Source organism: Panicum virgatum, chromosome 5N, assembly GCF_016808335.1.
Source record: "Panicum virgatum strain AP13 chromosome 5N, P.virgatum_v5, whole genome shotgun sequence".
NCBI lineage: Eukaryota > Viridiplantae > Streptophyta > Magnoliopsida > Poales > Poaceae > Panicum > Panicum virgatum.
In genome coordinates this window covers 66218689-66237234 of record NC_053149.1, presented here as the reverse complement: position 1 = coordinate 66237234, position 18546 = coordinate 66218689, and the positions used below count along the sequence as shown (strand labels likewise).

Genomic DNA, 18546 nt, shown 5'->3' with positions numbered 1-18546 from the left:
TCTGAAATACTTAGGTATGCTATATAAAAAGTTAATGTGCTTATATCAACTACCAAAATTAAGAACATTTCTATGTCTATTATAGTTTCTGGCGGTCACAAAACAGTAGGCAAACGGGGGATCCATTAAACCTGGTGGTGGAATGGGCGGGTACACGTATCAATTCGACCTACTCCACGCAGGCTCGGGTGGGGACGACCGAGGCTGGAGGTCCGGCGCCTACCGAGCCGCAAGACAACTGGAGACAGCCTGTCTCCCACCCCCCTCCGCTCTTCTCCGCTCTGTCTCCGTTCTCTTTCCTCCCCCTCCTCTCTCCTCTCTCTCTTTCTCTCTCCTCCTCCTCAACCCCTCCCCCTTCCCCCATTCCCCACTGCCTCGCTTCACCACCTCCGTCGCTAGGGCTCCATTCCCCTCCATCCCCGCCGCCGCCGGATCCCACCTCGCCTCGCCGCCGCCGCCGGTTCGATCCAGGAATCGCCGGATTCGGTGGTGTTTCTCGGCCGCCTCGGCTTCCGCCGCCGGAGGCCCCTGGCGGCGCTCCCCGCCGCCCTCCGGCCTTCGCTGAGGTGATTTGCTAAGAGCTTGCGCAGTCTCTCCGAAGCTTTTTAGGCAACTCTTTTTTGGTGATCCTGTGCTTACTGTGGGGGTTAATGGTCTGGATTTGAACCGTTTAGCTGCGGGGAATGAGCAAAGATGTTGCTTATTGTAGTATTTAGAGGGCTAACAGGTGCTATTCTTGCTATTTCTGAAGTGGTTAGGAGTTAAAAGAATCGCTGTGTTCTAGTGCAGGAATGGTAAGTTTTCAGTTAGCTGATTGAAGTAATTTGCCACCTACTTAAATGCCCTAGGTTATGCGCCTACTGATTTACCTGATCAAGTTACGGCATTTCAGTACTGTATTAACTGCACTAGCTGTCACTTATGAATTTGTCCTTGTGTGAGCCCTGGAGGTCTAGGGTATAATCAAATGAATTTGCATTAAGTCGTTGTGGTGGTGAAGGGAAAATATCTTTTTTGGGTACTAGTCTTTGCAAATTTGCTTTCTTGTTGCAATCAATCTTATACAGTCGCTTGTCGATTGCAGTGCTGCAGAAGCTGGGCATCCTTGAGACTTAGAAGGCAGCTGAGTATATGGTATTTGTGGGCCATTGTGCTGTCGATGCGAGCGGAGAGCATGCGTGGCAACTGTTCTTCGGGTGATGCCCCTGACCAGAGTAGCTGCCGATGCATTCGGTGTGTTGACAATTACACTGTTTGCCCTGTTCGCTGCTCTGGGCCTCTTCTGCATTTCCCAGTCAGTCTACTTCAGGTGTCGGATTCGGAGAGGGTCCTCCTTCCTTCTGCTTGGTTACTTTAACGGTCCATGGGTGACTCGCATTGCTCTGATTCTGATCACCATTTGGTGGGGAGTAGGGGAGATAGTGAGGTTGAGCTTCTTGAAGAAAAAGTTGTTCTCAAGCTTAGTGTGGCAGAGGAATATATGTGATGTGTACATACTTTCGAATCTAGGGTTTGCAGAGCCAGGGATCTTCTTTGCATTTGCATTCCTGCTCCATGGCTCATTACAGAAGAGGGAGCTGGGCACTTTGAACCAAAGATGGAATTGGAAGACCATGGCCTACATGTTGGTTTTCTGCATTCCAGTGTTCCTTGTGCAGGCAGTTCTAGTGTTTGTTGGGCCAAAATTTGTTAGAGATGAGGACAGTGAACCGGGGAGGAGAAAGATTGCTAAATACTTCATACGGACGTCTATGGCAGTTGGAGATACAAGCGTTTGCACTTACCCATTGTTTGGCACCATTTTTCTGGGACTTGTAGATGCTATCCTGATGAGCTATGTATCATATGTCGGAACTCGGGTGCTGTCCTTGGTCATCAACAAGGCACTACGAAGGAGGGTTTCCCTGCTGATGCTGTCAGTCCTCTGCTTCCTTCCTATCAGGGTGCTTCTCCTTGGTTTTTCAGTCCTACCCAAGCCGGGAGATGTTGTCTTCGAGGGCATTATCTTCCTGTCATTCTTGATGATGCTGTCCTGCACAACTGTTGGGATACTCTTGCTGGTTTACTACCCTGTAGCTGATTCGTTGGCCCTCCGAGATATAGGCCACAGGGAAATAGCAGAGATGGTGCCCTATGATGATTATTACTATGAAGGTGCGTCACTTGTGGCCAACCAGAGTTTCCGAGAAATTGAACGCAATTCTGACACTTCAACGAAGCGGGGCTCCATATCCTTCCGCACAATGATCAGGGAAGACCAGCTCCAGCAGGATGGTGCAGATGAGATTGGCTTCTCTTCTCGCAGCGGTGTCCAAATTGGATCACCCTCAGGATCTTCGCCAAGTGCTGCAATGCCCATGCTCCCTCTCAAGGAAGTACCTAGACACTAAGCAGTATTCACCTGTCCCTTTTGCCCCTCTTTTATGTTCTCCCTTTTTTCCCCCTCCCTCTTACTACCTTAATGATAACAGTTTTGTGGCAATCAAAAGGTTTTTGTAAAGTTTTCCCAGTAGCTTGACTCATCATTAGTCCAGTACTCTAATTCCATTTATCAAAGTAGCAAGTAGCTAGATCTTGCACTGGCATTGGCTGGAGAAGGCTGAGTTGGAATTCACTTTTGGTTGGTTTTGCTGCTCCACAACTCATAATATCTTAGGGTGTGTTTAGATCACTTTGCATTTTGCGTTTTTGTCAGGGAATCTTTAATATTTGAAGTATTAAATGTAGACTAATCACAAAACTAATTACAGATCTCGTCTGTAAACTACAAGACGAATCTAATGAGCCTAATTAATTCAGCATTAGAGCATGTACTGTAGCATTACTGTAGCAATTTAGTGCCTAACCACGTCCTAATTAGGCTCATTAGATTGGTCTCGCGATTTACAGTCCATTTTTATAATGCGATTTATTTTTCGACTACATTTAGTATACCATACAAGCGATTTATAAAAATTTTGCGTTTTGTCTTTACAGCATCTAAACACGGCCTTAGCCAATAAGTTACACCATGGACTAAGCTGGAATGGGCCTCTGCTGTGTCGTCTATTCCTTAGCTGTTTGTCTCTGTGACAGCTGTGCGAGGAGTATATTATATTTGCCTCTTGGCCTTGAATTGAAGGATGGGCAGGGGGCTGCCTGTTATAAATGGCTTGGGAAAAATTTAGTACTATATACTGGGTAAGGACCAAGGACCACAGCCCAAGGGCTTCCATATCTATACACCCTTTTTCTTATCTGTTCAAACAACAAGTTTAACGGTGAAGATATTGATAGTAACAAATGTTTGACCAGATTAAGTCAAACACTAGTTGAGGCTCCACTCAAATCGTGTTGTTTTTTCGCCTTCAGTTTTGTGTTTCACTGTCACCTGGATGGCCGGATGAATTCTGTGCCACTTTGTTTTTGCTCGGGATGTTCTATGAATTTGATATCACTAGATGTGGTGGATGGCCGAGGGGCCCAAGACCTGCTCTATGCTCCCTAGCTGAAAGCTTGTCTTTGCAAGGATTTTGTCATGAGCTGGGCTGGAGTCTTTGGCGGTTCGCACCTCCTGTCTTTGTGCTTGCTGTTGACCACGCCTAGGTCCGCGGGTGTCTCCAGCGAAATGTTTAAGCGCAGAGCTGCGCGTGATCTAGATGCCCGTTGCCTGGGCTGGAATCCAAGGCTTTCCCCGCTGGAATTAGTCAACTGGATGGACAGTGGAGGCTCTGTCATTTTTGCCGTTGCCTTTTTGTCCTGCCACAAATTTTCTACTGCGCTGGATTCCTGAACCCGGGGCAATGCGGGCAAGCTCTGCTGCTCTGCTGCGTAGCGGCTCCCGCTTTATTTATTGTTAAAATTTTATTATCGGCCGTGCATCCTCCGTTGCTACGTAGTACTAACACGCATGTGATCCGTGTTCTTCGATGGGTCGGGTATCATCAGTTTGTCTGGGGGGCTGCTTCGTGTTTAAGTGATGATTACCCTTGGAGAATCACTCGTCTCCCAAACAGGAGCAAAGCAAGGTGAACGTTGCAAATTGTACTGTGGAAAACTGGGAAAGTCCTTTTACTGATCTGACTGAACACATCCCGGAAGGAAAACCGCTGGAACCACCTGTCTGTCGCCACCTCTGTTTCTTCCATCCTCTCTTTTCTTGGCTTCTGAATCGTTGAGGAGCTCAGCATGGAAGACGAAGACCGGCATCCGGAAGCCGTGTCCTCTCGAATAAACTCGGCTGCATCCCGAAGAAATTCATGTGGGCCGTGTTGGACACAGTACAGACTCGCGCCGCAGGCATGTGCATCGGGAGCGTGCGCCACTACCACTAGGCAGCCAACTAGTTCTCGGCTACTCCATCATCCATCGTAAAGAAGCAGAGCAGCCGGGTTGGTTTCTCGGCGATCTACGATCCGCCGCGGGCGTGGTCCCGGGCTCCCGACCGGGCTTCCGGCACCCCAGGTGGATCGCGGGGCCTGGCAGGATCCTCCTAGCTGGACGCGCATCTTCCTTGCGGGATCGGGGGGAGAGGCTAGAGACGACGAAGCTTGCTGCGCTGGCGCAAGTGGCGAGCTCATGTGCCCAAGTGCCAACTGCCCAAACTTGTCGACGACATTCTCCAGCGGCGACGACCCCTTGCGCTGCGGCGCGGTGGCGAAACTGGCAGTGCCACATTGCCATGCCAAACCTATGGGCGGGCTGCCGCAGCTGTGGACCGGGCCCCTGTGCCCGGCGAACGCGCTCCGAGCTCCGGTCCGGATCACGTCGAGCGAGATCACGGCTCACCTCGCGCATCAGTTTGGGCTCTGGTGCTGATAGCTTCCTCATGGAGGACTTGAGCGGTAGGCCCAACATAGAGACGAAGACGACGCTCCCCTCTCGGCAGGCCCTCGTATGCTGTTGTGGGCTGTGGCTGGCTGGCTGCTGTTGTGATCAAGCCATGTCGGCCAGGCCGTCCCGCACTCCCGCCGCGCCCTGAGTGACTGCATTCCGTGGGTCCCTCCCTCCGGCCCGGCCAGCCGCCTCCGGCGAGGTGCCCGAGAGGAAGGGGCATGGAAGCTAGGGTACAGGCCGAGTGCGTCGCCGCTCCGGCGACCGGCGCGCCGCGGCGTGAAGATATCTGAGATAGCGACCGGGGATGGACGGTATCTCAAATACCGTCCACCCCCTGGGCACCTACCGACCGTCCGATCGGTACCATGCGACCCAGATCGGCCTCAAATACCGTCCACCCCTGGGCACCTACGGACCGTCCGATCGGTACCGTGCGGCCCAGGTCGGCGCGTCGTGGAAGGCGTCTTCCTTGCCAGGCGCGCGCTGCAGGCTGCAGTACCGTGCGGCCCAGGTCGGCGCGTCGTGGAAGGCGTCTTCCTTGCCAGGCGCGCGCTGCAGGCTGCAGGCTGCAGCCGTGGCCATGGTCCGGTGGATGAGGAGATGCAGCGGCTTGCAGATCACTTCGGCGGCGGCAGCGGTGTGAAGCGGGAAGCGTGGCGCGAGGCGCGTCCAGACGTGTTCATGGAGGTGCCGCACCCGCCCGAGACCCCGACCTCACGTCACATGCCGCTCGCTACCTGCCCTGCGTCGAGGGCGAGCAGGGAGAGTAGCCTGGCAGGCGATGTGACTACAACGGGAGACTCTGCGGTCTCTCACTGTCGCCCGGAGTGCCGCGAAACGCCCAAGGAAGGAATTCACTATCCGAATGCAAACATTCACCACGCCTGAAAGCCGGATTCCTCATTTTTCTTTACGCCCCATGGCTCTTCAGAAGGCATGCTGCCTGCAGGTAAGCGTTCTGCATGAGCAGTGATCTACGGCGAAGGGCAACATTGCTTGCATATAGACAGACATTGTTGCCTTGGGACGGCTGGAAGAGATCGTGCTGCCAAAGGCAGCCGATTGCTTTCGCCAGAACGCTGAATCTACGATCTACCAATTGCTTTGGAAGTCCAAGCGTGGCACTGCATACATTCAGGTTGAGGAGGCAAGCATCTTGATGCCAAGCACAAAGAGGGCACCGATGAGCTGCTTCATGCGGGCCACCGAACCTTGTTGCTCTCCCAGTTGCTCTTCAGTCTTCACTACCGTACCGTACCCCAATGGATCCCCACTCTTCATCCTGCATCGAGCTAAATCTCCCCTTCTATGCTAGCTGCTCCAGCCACACTGCTGCGTTGTCGGATATTTCACAGTGACTGCACTATCTCCAAGTTCATTTCCTGCTAACAAACTACAGCTACATGTGCAAACCCCAACCGATAAGCCGAAACTCCCTCCAGGGAAGCAGGATGATTGGTGTCTTCCCAGGGATGGTGTCTGAATGTGAATGTGACTGCTGGGAAGTCACATAATCAGCTGATCCAAACCTTGTCTTATCCTGGAGGTCTAGCTGTTGGAACCTATAGAAAAAATCCCTCTCGGGCAAACAAGAGCCAAACACTAAAATTGCCTTAAACTGCCTCCATGTTGTCACCAAATCGATTTTCAGATGTCGCCATGTTGGCAGGCGGCAGACATCCAAGCAAAAACACAGCCAAAAGAAGAAGAAAAAAAAATCAGGTGTTGGCAAATTATCATGTCCAATGCTCTAAAAATGACCTGCATAGATGTGATGTAGATTGCTGAAGATCAACCCAGGTGCTGTGCTGTTTCGAAACCAAAGAATTTTGCAGACCACGCAGTTGGAATCGCACCAGGAGCTTCTCTGCCTGATACCCTCCGTAAGAAAGAACCAAACCGGCATCACACTGACACAGAGGGCCACGTGCTCGGTGCTCCTCTCCTCCCTTCCCCTCCAGCGCCTTCCCGTTCCCGTTCCCCACTCGGCTGCTCTCCCCACCTCCTCTTATCGCCTCCGCGCTCTAATGGCCTCACACCCCACCACGCAGTAAACGAAGAGGACGGGCCCCACTCCCTGGCACCCACCCCCGCGCTCCTTCCATGAGGCAGCCGCACCTCTCGCCGCAGCCCTCCCCCGTCCTCTCCTCCCACTTCTCGCCGCCGGCGGCGCCCGGGGCCTCGCCGTGGCGGCGGCGGCTGCTGCACCGGGGGCGGGCCTTCCACCCGCCGCTCTCCTCGCTGCGGGAGCCCAACAAGGCCACGCTACGCAAGGCCTCGCCCAACGTCCCCTTCCGCCTCGGCGGCGGCGGGAGCGGCAACCCCAAGGACCGCCGCCCCGCCGCCGATGAGGAGGAGGAGGAGGCGGAGGGTTCTGGCGGCGCCGGGGCGGTCACAGGGACGCTGCTCGCTGGAGCGCTCCTGGTTGGGGTCGTAGGGGGCTTTGGGGCGGCCGGCTACGTGTACAAGGACCAGATCAACTCCTTCCTCACGCAGTTCTCTGGGTTCATTGATGGTAATGGGCTCACCAACCTTTGCTCTTCAGCTCTTATTTCCGTGTGCTTGTTTGAGCTCAGCTGGTGACTGGATACCACTGTACGAGTGTTTTGACTTGGTTAAAAGCTAGTGGACTTGAACTAGTGTTTTCAATGACATGGGTACAGTTGCAATGTGTGGATGTCATGTTTCAAACAAGTACAGGTCTTAACTATGTCATAAATTGTGGTGGCAATGATACCATTTAGCATCAGCATTTACCCCTGCGGGGGATCCCAGTGTTACGTCGTTGTCTGCCCATTCTGATCACTCTGTGGATTGTGCAATATGCTGTAACTGTGTTATACGGACTAAATGGGAAAATAAGAACCGAAGAACTGATCAATTGCATGTATGCACTGCTTCTTCTTGTTTAATAGTCATGGAACTGTTGTGCATGACCCATAGTTGGATATTTTTGGCTAAACTGTTTCATTGTCTTATATGGACAGGTTATGGTCCTGCTGGATATGCTCTTTTCGTACTTGTATATGCAGGCTTGGAGGTATGTTCTCAAGTTAGCAACCTTGGTTCATTGTCATTGTAGTGTTGTAGAAGCTTATGATCGTATCCATGGCAGTAGCAGTCACCTGCAGATTATAACACAAAGTTGAAAAAAGTTGTCACATGCATCTAATAGCTTCTGAATATTTACAATATTATTTTACTTCATTTCAGGTTCTTGCAATTCCAGCAATACCTTTAACCATGTCAGCGGGTCTGTTATTTGGCAGTGTCACTGGTACAATTATTGTTTCAGTTAGTGGAACAGTAAGTAACCCTGCATCAACAGCACTTGTGTTGCTAATTCATCCCCTATGGTTGCAGTTCCTTATTGAACTCTATTGTTTTGTAGCTAGCTGCAGCGGTCGCCTTCCTTATTGCTAGATACTTTGCCAGAGAGCGAATTCTCAAACTGGTTGAAGGAAATAAGAAGTTTCTAGCTATTGATAAGGCAATTGGTGAAAATGGATTTAAAGTTGTTACTCTGCTACGTTTGAGTCCCTTATTGCCTTTCTCCCTTGGGAACTACCTATATGGCTTGACTTCAGTGAAGTTCTTGCCTTATGTCTTGGGCAGGTTAGTTTCTATTTCTTTTCTTGCTTGCATTCCAGTGTGTTTCTATTTCTTTTCTTGCTTGCATTCCAGTGTGGTTCTTATCTTCAATTCTATAAACTGCATTTAGTGAGAACCTAGTTTCTTCTGCATATCATGTGAATTGTGATGCAGTATTATCAATCTGGAAGTGTGTATTTTATGATACCAAAAGAATAGCAAATTTCATATGATATATCAGGTTATTATGACTTTAAGACTATCAGTTTCGTGTTAGTATAGTTGGTTGTGAGAAATGATGCTAACACTATGGTTGTTTAAAAACCCTGTTAGCTTCTGTTATAACCATTTTTGTGACATTCACATGCAGTTGGTTGGGAATGCTTCCAGGATCATGGGCTTATGTCAGTGCTGGTGCATTTGGGCGAGCTATAATTGTAAGTTCTTAGGTCATCAGTATTTTTTGGATCCATCTTCAGTAAAAAGAACTTACGCTGCCAGAAAAGTGGATTTGTTCTTTTATATCCACATGTTTTGTGCCATCGAGTTATTTTCCAGCTTCTAATAGCTGCTAGGCCATTCTATTCCGAGTTTGCTAATACGAACACATGTGCATACAGCATTAGACCTCAAGAGTTATTAACCTAGTGTTCAGCATCCAGCATGAAGCAATTATTAAGAGTTCATTCGAGGCAAGAATACTCAAGATGTTCACATATTGCAATGCAGACATCTTAGAACACCTCAAGACATCAGTTAGCCTTTCAATCTATTTAGCAGTTGCTGTTCCCATCTTTTGGCACAGCAGTTCAAAAGATTCATGACAATATTAGAATGATAGAATCTGGTGTTAAGTGTTAACAGCAGAGCATCACATGGTTCTGTTGACTCCTGATAGTGTTACCCTTTCTGGGTTAGGATTGATGAGAAAAATGTAACTATAGTGAGCAAAATGATCTATTGGTTTTCCTATTTGCATATGACCATTGAAAAAAATATCAGTGGCTTGAATCTAATAATGTTTCTCATTTTCACAGCAAGATGAATCAGAGATTGGTTTGCAAGGAAATGGCCAGCTATGGACACTGGGTGTAGGGTTATTATTTACAGCCGTTGCTGCTGCTTATGTAACAAGGCTTGCAAAGGTAATGATTTTTTGTTGGTATGGAGTATGGACTTTACATACCTGTCAATTCACAAATGAGATTCCTGAAAAAAGGCATGACCTAACGTGGTGTTAAATGATGCCCCCAGATAGCAAAACTTCAGGAATGCTTGGGGATTATTCCCACTCGTGTTAATTTGTACTGACTGCTCTCTTTCATCTGTTTTTTTTTCAGGATGCTGTAAAGGAGATCGACGATTAGAATGGTAGGACACTCTAGTAGAAACGGGGGGCCCATCTGGATAGTATACTAGCACATTGTACATCACTGGCACCTTTGGTGCAATCTAATCTACTAATAGAAATTCAGAGCAATTTTCTGAGGGAATTTTTATCTCCTGTTGATGTGGCCTCAGTTTCCAATGAACTGGAATTCCTATTTTGTCATACCGCTTGATTCGCTCTACCATGAACCTTTCACAGGCCCCTCTGAATCTACCAAGATCCAACAGTGGAAACTCTGCCGGATCTACCTACCAGTAATCACCACAAGAACAAGCTCCATCCTTCATGTGGTGGAAGCAGTTCGCATCTCTCAGAATGATCTCCCTACCGTACACCTTGGCGACCATCTTGATCGCGGCATGGCAGTCGCCGCACACCCCGCACACCCGGAGGTTCTTGAACACGCGGATGGGCGCGACCGCCGGCACGGCGAGCAGCCCGAAGGCCACCGCGAGCCTCTCGCTATGGTACGCCAGCCCCCTCTCCCTCCCCTCCGGCGCCTCGTCCTGCAGCGCCCAGTCCGTGTCCGGCACGTACCCTTGGGCCCGGATCCTCTCCGTCATCTCCTCCACCTTCCGGTAGATCTCGGCCGCGCGCGGGTGGCCGCGGTCCTCGACGTGGAACAGGTGCGCCACGCCGTTCACCCCGACCCAGCTGCACCCGGGCTCCTTGGTGATCCCTCTCGACTTCATCAGCGCGCGGATCCTGGCGACGTCGCCCCATCGCCTCGCCCGGGAGTAGAGGTTGGAGAGCATGACGTACGGCACGGCGTCCGTCGGGTCCAGCCTCCACACCATCTCGGCCGCGCGTTCGGCGAGCTCCGCGTTCCGGTGCACCCGGCACGCGCCCAGCAGCGCCTTCCACACCGTGGCGTCCAGCTCTGTCGAGCTCCGGTTCAGCAGGTCCACGGCCTCCTCCAGCCGCCCCGCCCGGCCTAGCAAGTCGACCATGCACGCGTAGTCATCCGGCCCGGGAGCGATGCCGTAGTCGGCGACCATGGACCGGAAGTGAGCCCGGCCGGCGTCGACGAGCCCGGCGTGGCTGCACGCGAAGAGCAGGCCGATGAAGGTCACGTAGTCCGGCCTGCACCCGGACCGGACCATGTCGGCGTAGATCTCGAGCGACTGCCTTCCGCGCCCGTTCTGCGCGCACCCGACGATCAGGGCCGTCCACGTGATGGTGCACCGCGCCGGCATCGCATCGAACACCGCCCGCGCGTCGCGCAGCGCGCCGGTCTTGGCGTACATGGACACGAGCGAGTTCCCGACCGAGAGGAACGGCTCGAACCCGCGCTGGACCGCGGCGGCGTGCACCGACCGTCCCATGTCGAGCATGGTGGAGCCCGCGCACGAGCTGACCACGGCGGCGACGGCGAACTCGTCGGGATCGACCCCCGCCGCCACCATGCCGCGGTACACGCGGGCGGCCTCGCCGTGCGCCCCGGCGCGCGCCAGCCCCGTGAGGAGGGAGGCCGTGAGGAGGGAGGTCCAGGTGACCACGTCCCGGGCCGGCATTCTGTCGAACACGGCGCGCGCGGCGGCCGGGCGGGACAGCTTGGCGTAGGCGTCGACGAGCGCGTTGGCGACGTGGAGGTGGGAGGCGAGGCCCGCCCGGAGGAGCAGGGCGTGCAGCGCGCGCGCCGCGGGCGGGGCGCGCAGGAGCGCGGCGGAGTTGAGGAGCGGCGGGAGGGTGTACTCGTCGGCGCGCAGGCCCCGGGCGCGCATCTCCCGGAACAGGGCGAGCGCGCGCGGGTAGAGCCCCGCCCGGGTGCAGCGGGAGATGGCCGCGTTGTAGGCCACCAGCCCCGTGCCCGGCGGCAGCGCCATGGCCGCGGTGCGGTGGCCGTGGAATGGGATGGTGCTGCGGCAGATCACGAGCCGCGCGCAGCAGGTTCAGGGCCACGCCTGTGCTTGTGCATGCTTGCACAGCTCACCAGACATCGGGTTGCATTGCATCACAGGATCAAGCGTCTTGTGTTCTCTAGCTTAGGCCCTCTTTGGTAGGGCTTCACACCCGCCGGCTCCAGCTCCGGCTCCGGCTCCGGCTCCAATGTTACTGTGCTGCACTGTTTTTCCGACGTCAGGAAAAACAGCTCCAGCTTCACTCATTTTTGCCTAGGGAACAGCCGGAGCCGGTGGAGCTGGTTTGTTGAGGCTTCTTCTGGCTCCGCTACAATGATCTACAGTTCCAGAGCCGGGTAGAACTCTGCCAAAGAGGGCCTTAGATGGTGGTCTAATAGATGGAGCTTTATTTTCCTTTTTTCTCTTGTTTTGCTTATTTTCTTGGAAGAATGGAAGTGCATCTCCTTCATCTTCTTTTTTTTTGTTCAGTAAAAAAAAGTGAAGGTCGATGGAAAGAAGATTACAGTGATTGATTTGGCCCAGTGCGGGTACAGGCGTACTCCCTTAGAAAGCTAGAGTAGTAGAGTCCCTCCTGCACTGATCACTTGCTCAGTCTTGGAAGATCAAGGTAGCCGCCCACCTCCCGCCGGAGTTACGCCGGTCGGTCGCAAAACAGCAACGGCGTCGGGTTACGGCCCACGGCCGATCCTTTGCAGCTGCACGCACCGGGTTTTGCTGCCGGCGGCCAAACTCTAGACTTTTTGCTGACTACTAAACCGACCAAGTTGTAACGACTTGTGCTCCATCATGTGTGCAAACGAGATATGCAGGTTGATATTCTCCACTAACTTGAGCAGCACTAGATTTCGCTTTCACTTTCAGGAAGCCAACGTGCCCATTGCACGGACATGGAGAGGACGACGACCCCGGCCGGCTGCTGTGGGGCTGACGTTAAGCTGGATTCGGAAGAGGTGTTGAACGAGATGTCGCCGGCTCGCCGCCTGTCCGTGATCACCTTTGAGAACAGCCATGGTCCATGGACCTGTTTCCCTCACTCTCTGGCGAGGAATGCAGGAGGGACGCCCGAGGCAGACCAGGATGAAAGAGAGCTCAGCCGTCGACGTGGTCAGACTCTCGCCTTCCATAGCGGCCGCTCCTTCCCCCGCTCCAGGCTTTCATCGTCAAGGGCTCGACGAACGACAGCCCCTAAATTTAACTGAAAACGCTTCGTTTTTTTTTTTTTGCCGTTTATGACTGCGAGAAGAAGGCTCCAAGATCTCGTTCTCCTCCGGACGCCCTATGCCTTCAGTACCAGAGAAAAGCATCAACGGACAAATGAGATTTGGAGGGTGCGCTTCGCGAATCCCGATCGTAAATTTTGACCGCCCCACAGATCGACTAGAAACGACATGGAATGTTTTGTCAGCGGACGCCTCCAAGATCATGGAAAATCTCCAGCTTCGCAGCCGCCGCTAAACGATCACACCTTTTGCAGGCCTCTAAAAAACTGGGATCACTTCACATCTCGTCCTCATTTTCTTTTATTTTGGGCGTGCTCGCTTGTCGAAATCAAAGTGATCATCACAAAATCATGGAATGTATTGTTACAGTGAAGGCTAGAGGCAGCCATAGATCCCATAGCTTCATGTAAACTCCTGCAGAGATCGAGTGCCCACAGTTCTGTAAATTTCACCGGTTTACCGACGACCACTGAATCGCTTCGTGATGCATCATTAGATGCCTCGTGCAGCCAAAAAAAGGAATCGAATTCCATCCCAACCAATCCTTTCCCTCCTCGCCTAAACGCTCAAGACTCCAAGCAACCGCAAAATAACCACCGTTTCCTTCCAACCCCGCGAATCTTCGACCCCCTTCCCAACCCGACACGCCACACCATGAGTCCATGACACCACTCGCCCCTTTCCAGCCTTCCTTCCCCTTCTCGTGGCCTCCGAATCCCCCAGCTCACGCCTCCGCTGCCAAACCCTAGCCGGCCATCTCCGCGAGATGGACGAGGACTGGGAACTCCTGCTCGCGTCCCCCAAGGCGGCGGCGGCCGAACCGTACGCCGGTGGCGGCGGGGAGGACGACGCCGGCGCCATCAAGCACGACTACTTCGACCTCGGCTCCGACGCCAAGTACCCCAGGAGGGCGTCGCTGTCAAAGGAGGACGAGGAGGAGGGGGAGGCGGAGGGGCTTCTTGCGGGGTCGGACAACGCGAGCTGGGTGGAGCCGGACCCCGACGATCTTCTCTTTCCCGGCCGTGACCGAGCGGCGCTGTGGTCGGACTCGTCCTCGGACGGGGAGAGGCCGGAGGTCGAGGTGACCGAACCCGTGGAGCGGACCAGGGCGGAGGCCGGGGCGGCGGCGGAAGAGGAGGGGGCCGAAGGCGCGGTGGCGAAGGGAGGAGGACCTGTCCGGTGGTGGAAGTTGTCGCTGGACGCGCTGCGCGTGTGGGCCCTGCGCGCCGCGAGGAGCGCCTGGTCGGTGCCGTTCGCCGTCGCGCTGCTCGGCTTCGCCGTGCTCGGGCGTCGGCTGTACCGGATGCGCCGCCAGAGCAAGGCCGTCGGGCGCGTCCGCCTCGTCCTCGACGAAAAGGTGATGCCGTTCGATCCTCTTTCCCTGCAAGTGTACCGGATGCTTCTGATTTGTGAATTTTGCCTTCTTCACACGCTGCTTGTGGATCGCCTGTAGAAACTGATACTGAGCTTAGCAGTGACCAGCTTATTGGAGAGCTTAGCTGCTCGTTGCATATATTTTTCTTTCTCTGAATATACGATGGCCTGCCTAAAGACAGCTCTATGGTATTAGCTCCCTGCCTGTCTTGTGCTGTTTACGCTGAAGTTGAAGCAGAGAACAGAAACAAAAGGAAATCGATAAGCTTGTCTTGCTACTCCCACAATGGCATTTGTGGTTACTTCAACTGGTTAGAACTCGGTGATATAAGAACACATACATGTAAAATTAAACCCTATAGTGAAATTTTTTCGAGACGAGGGCCGTACACCATTCCCATTTTCATAAAAGGGAAATCCCCTATAGTGAAATGTGATTGAAATGTTGAAATGCGCATGATTCATGTGAAATTTGTATGATTCAACAAATTTTTGGTTGAAATGTTATCCTCCCTGTTTTCCCCTCTGTTTAACCCGATATTGCTTAGCTCTGATGCACTTTGCAATGCTTATTCTCTCTTACTGACAGAAAGTTTTATCCTGGACTTGTTCGTCTCTGCAGAAGGCATCCCAATTCAGGGGCCAAGCATCACGTCTGAATGAACCCACCACTATGCTGCGGCGAGCTCCAATCATAAAGCCTATGCTTCCAGCAAATGGAGTTACTCCATGGCCTGTCCTGGGACACCTGTGAGATTTGCGACCAGTGACATAGAGCTAATAATACCTTAATCCCCAGTCAACCAGCGTCACTCGCCTTGCTACTGGCGAGTGGCTAGCATACTATGCAAACCCATATGTACCGGCAGCTTGTAATTTGGAATTGCACAGTTGTGGTTGTGGAATGTGGAAGACCTTGAAAGTTTCCGTCCATGCGGAATGATATTTAGGCCTGCTCTAGTTCATGTTTCTTTTGTAACCTTGTTTACATTTTTATTTTCTGTAGCATTGTATCACCGATCCTTTGTGCTTGAGATGTATATGACTGAAGTGCCCATACTGTGGATGTATATGACTAAAATATACATAAGTCAATACAGAGTGGTAGTTCGATTCTGTCAATACTGTGGATCTAGTTATAAGTCACTGCATCTATAATTTGCTGATACTGCAGCACTTCGCCTATGTTTGATGCTATGGAAAGTGAGACAATATAAACTGTAATGTGACGCTACGTCATGGACATGCCGGATAGGTTACTTAGAGTTAAATACACCAGCGCCCCTTGAACTTGTCTTCAGGTGCCACTTAGGTCCACGAACTCGCAAAATCGAAATCTGGCTCCCTGAACTTGTTAAGTTGTACCACTTAGGTCCATACCCCTTCAAGGGGCATGAATATATACAAAAAGGCCCTTGAGTTTTATCGTCTTCTACCTTCACATCCTTGAGGGATAGAAGGCAGGGCTGCCGCCCACAGCGCGCGCCTGCCTCTGCGAGCCGCCGGCCGCCACGCCGCGAGCGCGCCTCCCACGGCTGCGAGCCACCGGCCCCCATGCCGCATGCCCACCTCCGGCGAGCCGCCGACCTGCGCGCCGCTCCTCCCTCCGCCGGAGCGCCTCTCCTCTTGCGCGCGGCTGTCCTCCTCCGTCCCGGCGCGCCACTCCTCCTTCCCTCCGCCGGCCAGGAGCTGCAGTGCACGGGGAGAGGGCGAGCGCGCGAGGGCTCCTCCTCCTCCGGCCACGCTGGCTCCTCTGGTCAGGCCCCTTCCTCCGCGTGTCCATGGCGGCTCCATGGCGCCGGCGGCCAAGCTCCGCGGCGGGGGAGGACTGTGGTGCTGGGGTAGGAGACCCGAGTGGATCCGTCGCCCCCTGGTCCTCCCTCCTCCACCCCCTCCCATGGCGGCGGCGCTGGCGGAGGCCTCCGCTCTCCCATGGCGGCGGTATCCATGGCGGGCCCAGCAACAACAGCGACGAGGATGAGGATTGCGCGCCAACGCCCACCGCCGACGCCGTTCCTCCCTAGCTCGCGATGAGCAGGGGCACGACCCCCTCCTGCCTCCCCCTCCCCATCCTCAAGCTCGGCCCTCCCCGGAGGCGAGAACCACGAGCCACGCCGCCGCGACGCGTGTGGGAGCCGCGAGCTCCGCCGCCGCCGCCTGCACGGGAGCCGCGAGCCACGCCGCCGCGGCATGTGTGGGGGCCGCGAGCTCCGACGCCGCCGCCTACGCGGGAGCCGCGAGCCACGCCGCCGCGGCGCGTGTGGGGGCCGCGAGCTCCGACGCGACGCCTGTGCGGGAGCCGCGAGCCACGCCTCCGCGGCGCGTGTGGGGGCTGCAAGGTCCGACGCCGCCGCCTGCGCGGGAGTTGCGAGCCTTGCTGCCGCAGCGCGTGTGGGGGCGAGTCCCGCAAGCTCTGTCGCTGCCGCACATGGCTCGCGAGTTCGACCGGCGAGCCAGGTGGGCGGCCGCGAACTCCAGGGGCGGCGGTGAGCGCGAAGTCCGCGAGCTCCAGGGGGTAGCGACGTCTGCGAGCTTCAGGGGGCAGCGGCGTCCGCGAGCTCCAGTGGAAGGCGAGAAGGCGGGGCGGCGAGCTCCGAGGCGAAGCAGGGGAGGCATGGGGAGAGAGAAAGAGAGAGAACGGGAGGGAGGGGGCTGAAGGTAGAAGATAGTAATTTTAGAGGTGTTTTGTGCATATATTCATGCCACATGGCGTCATATTAAGGGCTGTGGACCTAAATGGCACAACTTAACAAGTTCAGGGTGCTAGATTTCGATTTTGCAAGTTTGTGGACTTAAGTGGCACCTCAGGATAAGTTCGAGGGCCGCTGGCGTATTTAACTCGGTTACTTATTTCCATGTAACTATTTACAGGCGTGCAGGCAATTGATGGAGTCCGCCCGGGATATGCTTGCTACAGGAGGCTGACCACCACCTTGTTCTGCATCTGGATTCTCAACAGAATGGTCCTAGTCTCTCCTCTCTCAAACACTGAAGATGAAAACGGAGGCTACTTATTTCCATGTAACTATAAGCATGATGTGTCAGCCTAGAACATTCTTTAAATCAACAAGTCTGACAGAAAAACATACACATACAGTTCAGGTTTTGAGACAGCGGTCATGTTTGAGGATCGAAGCGACGGTATAAAGTTAAACTCATTCTTTCTCATGCTATGTCGGTATAGCACTACCTACGTGATCCATGGAGAATGTCATGCAACAGGGTCACCCAGTAGCCAAACCAACGGCATGTACCAGGGACACCGGGACAGCGTCGCTTTAACACCATGGACAGTCAACTTCGGTTCTGTTCTTCTATTTGCCGACACATAAAAAATGTGTAAGAAGAGAATTTACTATGTTAATACCACCGAGGTGGTCGTGCCAGAGTGGTTATCGGGCATGACTAGAAATCATGTGGGCTTTGCCCGCGCAGGTTCGAATCCTGCCGACCACGTTTTTTTGGGTGCATTTTCATTTTATTAGTCTTTCAGCTCCTTCTCGCGTTCGAATCCAGCGACATGCCTAGCGCTTCTTCTTCTTTTTCCCCTCCTCTACCAAGGAGGCGAGGCGCTTCTTTTTTTTTCCCCTCCTCTACCAAGGAGGCGAGGACGTCTTTCTTTATTCACATCGAGAAAACTTTTTTCCCCATAATTCATTAATTCCAGATTCAGTTTTGTTATTATTCATGCCAGTTGGTCACTCTAATATAAGAAAAGGGGTTCCTCGTTTTCTTTTAGAACCATTTTTAACTTCCTATTACTAATATTAGATCATCATTAATAACTCTCTAATAATGGATACAACATTGTTAATATTAAATTAATAGCATTAGTCCTTTTTCATATTGGTAACTTTTAAATAGCTTAAATGGTTAGTAGTATTAAAATTAATACCACTTGTCCTAAAATTTAGTCATGGAGTAGGTACTATGCGCTGTCTTCTATGTTTGGATCACTGACCCATTAAACACAGAGGACAGTGGTCATTAATGGTCTGTGGATGATATATTCGGCTTAAAGATGGATATAGATGGTCCTGGATGATATTTTCATCTTAAGAGTAAGTATTATGGGTGACGAGGAGCCGGCGGAGTCCCGATGTGGGAGAGAAAGCAAGAGAGAAGGAAGCGAACGCCTCGCAAGATGTGGGCGGATGCGCGCGCACAAGCCTCCTATTCGCTGCGCTGCTGCACTGCTCGCCGCTCATTGGTCGCTGCCGCTGCCGCTGTAACATTAAATGCTCACCACACAAGCTTTCTTTCCACCCGTCGCCCGCACAACCATTAGCCATGC

The 18546-nt window shown here is 53.1% G+C and overlaps 4 protein-coding genes and 1 non-coding gene across 6 annotated transcripts; 4 read left to right on the top strand and 1 right to left on the bottom strand.

Moving 5' to 3' along the window:
* The first annotated feature begins 291 nt into the window (after positions 1-291).
* Positions 292-2629, top strand: LOC120673419. The gene is made up of 2 exons (XM_039954244.1): positions 292-566; positions 1085-2629. The coding sequence occupies exon 2, from the start codon at positions 1200-1202 to the stop codon at positions 2388-2390; it is 1191 nt and encodes a 396-aa protein (XP_039810178.1). The 5' UTR covers positions 292-566; positions 1085-1199; the 3' UTR covers positions 2391-2629.
* A 4174-nt stretch (positions 2630-6803) lies between these two features.
* LOC120672702 (TVP38/TMEM64 family membrane protein slr0305-like) lies at positions 6804-9905 on the top strand. The gene is made up of 7 exons (XM_039953233.1): positions 6804-7330; positions 7803-7855; positions 8029-8121; positions 8207-8430; positions 8777-8843; positions 9444-9551; positions 9747-9905. Exons 1-7 carry the CDS (start codon positions 6919-6921, stop codon positions 9771-9773), a joined length of 984 nt encoding a protein of 327 aa, XP_039809167.1. The 5' UTR covers positions 6804-6918; the 3' UTR covers positions 9774-9905.
* Positions 9757-12055, bottom strand: LOC120672701 (pentatricopeptide repeat-containing protein At2g03880, mitochondrial-like). Its single transcript, XM_039953232.1, has one exon. The coding sequence runs from the start codon at positions 11620-11622 to the stop codon at positions 10045-10047; it is 1578 nt and encodes a 525-aa protein (XP_039809166.1). The 5' UTR covers positions 11623-12055; the 3' UTR covers positions 9757-10044.
* Positions 12056-13189: 1134 nt separating this feature from the next.
* LOC120672703 lies at positions 13190-15374 on the top strand. Of its 2 annotated transcripts, none has more exons than XM_039953235.1 (2): positions 13190-14235; positions 14842-15374. In XM_039953235.1, exons 1-2 carry the CDS (start codon positions 13645-13647, stop codon positions 15004-15006), a joined length of 756 nt encoding a protein of 251 aa, XP_039809169.1. In that variant the 5' UTR covers positions 13190-13644; the 3' UTR covers positions 15007-15374. The 2 variants fall into 2 exon arrangements, with proteins under 2 accessions (XP_039809169.1, XP_039809170.1); XM_039953236.1 differs by having other exon boundaries at positions 13236-14235; positions 14875-15374.
* Positions 15375-17626: 2252 nt separating this feature from the next.
* On the top strand, positions 17627-17708 carry TRNAS-AGA. The gene has a single exon. It is a non-coding gene; the product is annotated as a tRNA-Ser (tRNA).
* Positions 17709-18546: the final 838 nt, after the last annotated feature.